Source organism: Anopheles arabiensis, chromosome 3, assembly GCF_016920715.1.
Source record: "Anopheles arabiensis isolate DONGOLA chromosome 3, AaraD3, whole genome shotgun sequence".
Taxonomy (NCBI): Eukaryota; Metazoa; Arthropoda; class Insecta; order Diptera; family Culicidae; genus Anopheles; species Anopheles arabiensis.
In genome coordinates, this window is record NC_053518.1 from 53,485,580 (window position 1) to 53,492,935 (window position 7,356).

General features: G+C 43.8%; 1 protein-coding gene and 1 long non-coding RNA gene across 2 annotated transcripts; one reads left to right on the plus strand and one right to left on the minus strand.

Moving 5' to 3' along the window:
- The first annotated feature begins 2,251 nt into the window (after window positions 1-2,251).
- On the plus strand, window positions 2,252-2,982 carry LOC120902169. Its single transcript, XR_005739385.1, has 3 exons — window positions 2,252-2,518; window positions 2,584-2,653; window positions 2,750-2,982. It is a non-coding gene; the product is annotated as an uncharacterized LOC120902169 (long non-coding RNA).
- Window positions 2,983-3,628: 646 nt separating this feature from the next.
- On the minus strand, window positions 3,629-6,823 carry LOC120904388 (uncharacterized protein K02A2.6-like). Its single transcript, XM_040314327.1, has 2 exons — window positions 6,375-6,823; window positions 3,629-4,533 (listed from the first exon to the last, which is right to left on the minus strand). The coding sequence occupies exons 1-2, from the start codon at window positions 6,677-6,679 to the stop codon at window positions 3,918-3,920; spliced, it is 921 nt and encodes a 306-aa protein (XP_040170261.1). The 5' UTR covers window positions 6,680-6,823; the 3' UTR covers window positions 3,629-3,917.
- Between the last annotated feature and the right edge of the window lie 533 nt (window positions 6,824-7,356).

Consider the following 7,356-nt stretch of genomic DNA (forward strand, 5'->3'; position numbering starts at 1 on the left):
GTATACAAGTATATTCGTATTGGCCGTCTGGTGTAACAAATGCGGTGTATTTGATTGAATCAGGGTGCATGTGCACCTGGTGAAACCCGCTTTTTAAATCCAAAAGAGTGAAGTATTTTTTGTTTCCTAAGTGTTCCAAACATGATTCAACGAACGGCAGAGGGTAATTGTCTCGTATAGTGATCTTGTTAAGGGGGCGGTAATCCACACATTTACGTATTTCACCATTCTTTTTGCGTACTAACAATAGAGCAGATGCATAAGGAGGGTTGCTAGGCCGAATGATTTGATTCTTTAATAGATCTCTGACTATATCTTTGACCTTGTTTCTTTCGGCATAAGATAATTGCCGGGGTTTGGTAGAAAAAAGAACATCTTGCATAAGGCTAATTTTCATTCTATGATCCGGAATAATGATTTTATCGCTCGAAAATTTGTGATAGTTTAATTCTATTGCTGATTCTATTGCCGTAATTTGATCGTGAGATAAAGTTTCACCCAAAGAAATATTGTTAGTATCGCAAACATCAATCCCACACATTTCGGAAAATGCCTCAGCAAGACTATTGTGTGACTCTATAGTCGGAGTTTGTGGAGTATTAACATCATTAGAATCATATCACGAAAGATCTAGCTGATTTTCCCTAGCTTGGTCACCGACTGAGTCCCGGTAAAGATCAAGAGTTTGGAGCGTTTGGCAAATAGCTGTTTTTAATACTGGCATAGGTTGTTTCTTCAATTCAATCAATTTATTTTTATTATATCTGTATCTAAATTTTGTAAGAAAAACATTCAATTTACACAATGCATCTCTTCCAACAATGAGCGGTAAATTCATATAATGATTAGGCAAAATGATGAAAGTATTTTCGATTATGAGATTTCCAAAAGTTATGCGAAGCTCAATGTTTCCTAACGTTTCTAGGTATTGACCTCCTATTCCTCTAAACCGAGTAGGTTTCCGTACACTGTTGTCACATCTTGGAATCAAGTCCTGGTTAACAAAATTTTTAGGGCTGCCAGAGTCAAAAAGTGCATTTATCATTATTTGCCTGCTCCAAGCCCCTTGATCTCCTATAGCAATACTTACCTCTTGGTGAGCATCTATTGTTGTTACTAGTGATTTTTCTTCGGATTCTTCGAAAAGTGCAGCTGCGGCAATCGATTCGCGATTCAACGGACAGTTTCGGTAGTTGTGATCCATTTTTCCACAATGGAAACAGGAACCAGGAGTTCGTCGAGGTCGTTGACATTGAGCGGAACGGTGACCAAATTAAGAACAATTGAAGCAACGGTTCTGGCTAGGCGGTGTATCTCTGACTCTGACGACACTGCTACTTGAAGTCGGGTTGTACTGCGAACTGGCTTGACGCATTTGGAAATGCGTGTCGCAACCCTGGATGTGGTCAATGAGTTCGTAGATGTTGTTGTAGTCTTTAGTGACTAGACTGCCGTAAAGTGCATCACGTGACATCCCTCTGATGGCGTAGGTAATAATTGCCTCTTCACTCACATTGCCTGATCGTCCCAAGGCATTGACACGGTATACATAGGCAGCATACGATTCAGTCTGTTTCTATTAAACTGACATCAACTCTTTGTGTATGATGGCTTCATTACGATGATCAGGGAAAGCTTTCTTTATACCCTCAGCGAAAGCAGCAAATGATTTTAATGTTGTGCGGAATCCCTTAAACCATTCACACGCGGCTCCCGCTAAACGACAGGATGCATAGATGAGCGTCGCACCATCACTCCATCCATATAATTCTCGGTAGTGCTGTATTGTCTTTAGCCACTCCTCTACACCCAGTCCGTCAGAGAATTCTGGAATAATTCTGCTCAACTCATCGGGATGCACAGCTTTCCCATCTGAATTTATCTGTCGCTGTTCCAACTGCTTTATTTTTTCACGCAGCTTCAGTAGTTCCAATCGCCTCTTCAGTGCATGGAAACTTTCAGAAAAACCATCAGCAGCAGCGTTGTTTACAACGTCATTACTGGAAACGGTGACGTTGTTGTTCGTATCACCAGCATCCTCCGTCACTGTAACCTTCATAACCTTTTCCTCGTCCCGATAGGATATCATCGCTGAATTGCCAGAATTAGCCGATACCCAACCAGCAAAACCGAAGCTATTGGAAAACTTTCCTGTGTGCCAAAGCGAGAGAGCATGTCTTTTTTCTCTAGATTTTGGACGGCACAACGCCGATCGTGTGGCCGATGAACGAAAAACGGGAGAAAGGGAAACCGATATCCTTCGAGTGACACACACGCATGCATCTGCATGCGTATTCCGCTGAACCGAGACTACACATCTCTCTCGATCTCCCATGATTTTTCTGCTATCGCGCTCATCCGGGTGTTAGGCATCCTCAGTCTGTCCAGAACTTTCACTGTGGAAGGATGTTTTGGAGTGATGTGTGATTTCTTGTGCCCCGTAGTTTGCTCGTTTACGTTTTGTACCGTGTTCCATCTTCTTCAATTATGGAATGATTTATCCATGTAAATTTCTAAGGTAAGTTTCTTATCCTCGTGTATGCTTCAGTGTGTATATTCAACTAACGCTTGTCGTCTAAAAAGTTACAGGTGCACGCGCATGTTAATCGACGGTTGCAGACGGAAGGACGGTGTCCGGTTTTAAAATATCAAGGTAAGCGTTTCTATAATCCTATGTGCAAAATGTTGTTTAGTTGTTTTTTTTTAAATAAAACACATGGATTAATTATGGGTTAATTTTCATCAACAGATATCATCACAGCTCTTTCGTAGAAGAGCGCACTTCAAGGACGCCTAGGATACGGCTAAACATACGCATATATGGCACCAGCAGGAGGTGTTGCAGGAATATGCATGTTTTCCAAAATGGCGTCATGGGTCACCATATCGTTGGAAGCTATAGCGCCGCTTTCAGGATCCACACCAAGGTGGATTAAAAATATCAGGTGGTGGATTAGGGCCTTTGGGGGGTCGCCATAGTTGAGGGACTTTACGTCATTTTAGAACCGTTAACTATTGGTTTCCGCACACAAAGCTTAGCAATTAGAACAGATTTCTTTGTTATTATGTGCATTTTTGTGTGTCTATTGATTTTATCGAAAAAATTAGATGTATTCCCAAATAACCAAGATACCGAAAACGCCACCAATTTCTTGTACTAAAAATCCAGTTGCATCAGACAAAGCTAAAGCACTGTCAGCTTGATGGGTTAAACCACACGGCCACAGAAGCGGCCGCTTCAACGTTGTTAATTCATTTGCTCAACATGTATCACCCCAAAATATGATGAATTATGCAAAGGAAGCGATTAAACGTGCGGGCTTAATTTCGTTTGTTGTAAAACATATTTGTGTGTTTGTTCACTTGCAAATGGACTCATCCATTTCGCGGGTCACTGCACAGTTTATAGATTAATAATATTGCCGAAGTTATGCAGTGATGTAAGTGAATGAGTTAAAGTAATCGAAGTATTAAAATCTTGTTAAGCATATTGACCCTAGCCTGCCCTTGATCCATCTTTTCCTCGTCAACATGTTTCGAAAAGGTGGGCCAAGTGCGGGCAAGGTCAATACATATGATCGGAACTGACAGCTGCGATTGTTCTAAAATTTGGTGGGTTAATGACTGAATCGACCACCACTAATCCACGTGGGTTTGAAGTGGCTTTACAGTGGTGTTGCGTATTGAATTCACTTTATTGAAAAAAGAATGTAATAATGAGGAGAATAAAAGAGTGGAAGTTCACGAGCCAACGATACTGATTCATCTAGATCTCTTTTAGTTGATGCCAGGTCGGGGTGCATCCGGACGGCATCCAGGTTGTGTCACGTCAGGAGCGATGACAATCATCACCGCTCATACATAGGGTGTTCCATATACAACATTTCCTCCCTCTTATATGAAGATCCTGGTTCACTCTAGGATGGCGAGTAGCGTAGAGGAGGGCGACGTTGTCTTTGGGACCTGCGGGCTACTGGTGGTGAGTCTTCGCTTGACGATGAGGTTAATTGTTGCGGGCTGCTCATAGGTGTTCCAAACACAATATCTGATGAAATGGACTCATCTGAAGACGTTGCTGTTTCGTTGGCTTCATTATTGATTGGTGGTTGCTGCGTCTCAGTGTTCGCATAGAAATCCAGTCGACGAGGTACGTCTTCATCGGTCTCTTCGAAGTTGACGTTGCCTTGGAAGCTTCGAATCTGGTCGACATGTCGCTTAAGCATCTTTCCGTTAGATCTGATTTGATAATGAAGATCACCCAAGCAGCCTTCGATGACTCCTACAATCCATTTGTCCGTTCGTGGGTTTCCAGAAAGACAGTACACTTTCTGTCCAACTGAGAATGTACGGAAAGACGGTTCGAATGTGGATTGTTGCTTCTGATGCATCCGTGTGTTGATATCTTGTGGTCGCACAAGATCAATGCGCGTGCGAATGTTTCGACCTAAGAACAACTTTGCTGGCGGACTTCCTGTTTCGATGTGAGGAGCCTTTCGGTATTGTAGCAGAAACGTGTTAAGATTCTTTTGCAAAGTGTCTTTTGTTGTACCCATAGCTGTCAACGCCTTTTTTACGGTTTGAACATACCGTTCTGCTTGGCCGTTTGTAGCCGGATGGTAGGGGGCTGTCAGCTTATGGTACTTAACGCCTGTGTTTTTGAGGTAAGACGTGAAATCGGCTGATGCAAATTGTGGACCGTTGTCGGAGACTACCGTTACTGGTGCTCCATAAGCTGCGAATAGTTCATCCAGTAAACTGATCGTTGCGTTTGTTGTAGTTGATGTGGTTACCTTTACCTCGAACCATTTGCTGTATGCATCCACAACTACTAATAGCATAGCGCCTGCCACGGGACCTGCATAGTCGATATGTATGCGTTCCCAAGGTGCGTTAGGGTATTCCCAATGGTGTTTGTTGAATTTTGGTGGACTTGTGGCTTGTCGTGCACATTCTGTGCAAGATTTAGCTGTTTGCTCGATTTCGGAATCAATTCCTAGGAAAAGAAATAGACATATGATCGTGCCAACCCTTTCATTTTGACGATTCCAATGTGAGCTGCATGTAAATCGTTCATTATGGCTTTGCGCAGGGAAGCCGGAATTACGACGCGATGCTCGAACATCAAGCAGTTCGCTGTTAGGGTATATTTTGCCTCGGGTGCTTTATAACCCATTCTCGCGAGGTCTCTACCGTGTTCAAGATCTTGGATTATTTTGCCTAGTTGGATGTCTTTTTTTTTTTTAGGAGACGGGTGCCAATTTCGCAAGAAGGGCGAGGGGCATAGCATCATCATCAAACAAAGCATCCGCCGCCGCAGCAGGTTTGTCATCGTCGTCGCGGCTCAAGCACGACAAAGGACGATAGTGGTGCGGAAAAAGGCGACGAAGACACACGCAGCATCACCACCGCTTCAAGCAATCTTCGCAGTAGTGGAACAAGCGCGAAAAGGGTGAGAGCGAAGCGGAAAAGGGTACCCGTGTGTATGGAAAGCGCTCGCGCCACAGCATCCCCAGTATTCAGCAGCAACGGCCGGAGGGTGTCACCACACCGGTATTCCCTCAGTGGAATATCCCGTGTCGGATCGACCCCTCCGGATAAGTAAAAGGGTAGATGTTGTGGGCAGCCGTGCATGCCGACCCCTGGACTTGCCGTGGCAGTTGCGCTGCCACCGGTCAACGTCCAGGGGGACGACAGTGTACACGCACACTGTCGCAAACACTAAGCGCGTAAGGCTTAGTGTGTGCCGAGCGCCGAGCAGAGTGTGCACGAAGGCCGATCGAGCAGGAGCTCTCGGCAGGGGCGCGCGGTGCGGCTGGCGCGCTACCTACGTTGTAAAGTGTCGTACGCTTTAACATATGTATATTTCGTGTGTATTTATTATAATGTAAAGTTTTAAGTGTTTAAATAAAGAGCATTATTAAGCAAACATAACATTTAGGAAGCGTAACGTCCTATCTTGGCAGTCCGAACGAATCTGGCTTGCCACGGTCGGAATTGGTTTTATTTATATTCAATAATTTTCTTACATTTGGTTTTAGAATACGTTTTTGTCGTAATTAAAGGTTATTGATATGAGGTACAATTTAAACATTGTGTTGGAATGTAAGGGTTATGAAACGGTCATTTTGAATTGTTTGCGGTTGTTTTGTCAGTTGGGAATTAAAAGTTAAATGTATTTTCTGGCAGCACTGCCGATCGACAATTTGTGATTAAGTATGTGTGCGAATAAAGCGGCACTAGCGCATGAAACTCGATACGAGCCGGACGTGTTCTTTACTTTGTCTCCTTTGGCGATCGAAGACGACACAACAAAACACAACGTAGGGCGTAGAGGCGTCAAGGGGGAAAGGAACCAACAAACCATGTTTTGCAAAGTGTCTTTTGTTGTACCCATAGCTGTCAACGCCTTTTTTACGGTTTGAACATACCGTTCTGCTTGGCCGTTTGTAGCCGGATGGTAGGGGGCTGTCAGCTTATGGTACTTAACGCCTGTGTTTTTGAGGTAAGACGTGAAATCGGCTGATGCAAATTGTGGACCGTTGTCGGAGACTACCGTTACTGGTGCTCCATAAGCTGCGAATAGTTCATCCAGTAAACTGATCGTTGCGTTTGTTGTAGTTGATGTGGTTACCTTTACCTCGAACCATTTGCTGTATGCATCCACAACTACTAATAGCATAGCGCCTGCCACGGGACCTGCATAGTCGATATGTATGCGTTCCCAAGGTGCGTTAGGGTATTCCCAATGGTGTTTGTTGAATTTTGGTGGACTTGTGGCTTGTCGTGCACATTCTGTGCAAGATTTAGCTGTTTGCTCGATTTCGGAATCAATTCCTAGGAAAAGAAATAGACATATGATCGTGCCAACCCTTTCATTTTGACGATTCCAATGTGAGCTGCATGTAAATCGTTCATTATGGCTTTGCGCAGGGAAGCCGGAATTACGACGCGATGCTCGAACATCAAGCAGTTCGCTGTTAGGGTATATTTTGCCTCGGGTGCTTTATAACCCATTCTCGCGAGGTCTCTACCGTGTTCAAGATCTTGGATTATTTTGCCTAGTTGGATGTCTTTGCGCGTTTCACGTGCAATGTGTTCTGCTCTAATTGGGAGTTGCTGAATCTGTTTGAGAATAAAATGATCGAATTCATCATCCATATTTCCTCCCTCGTGTGAAAATTGTCTATTGCTCTGATTTTCTGTTGGGGCATTTGGGATTCTGGAGCAGTAATCGGCGTTTGTATTCTGGTTTGTGGGCCTGTAGACAATATTGAAGTTGAAATGTGCCAGATAGTCGGCGTAGTTGGCCATTCGACTAATGCACAAAGTAGGCAAAGACTTTTCTGGGTGCAGTAT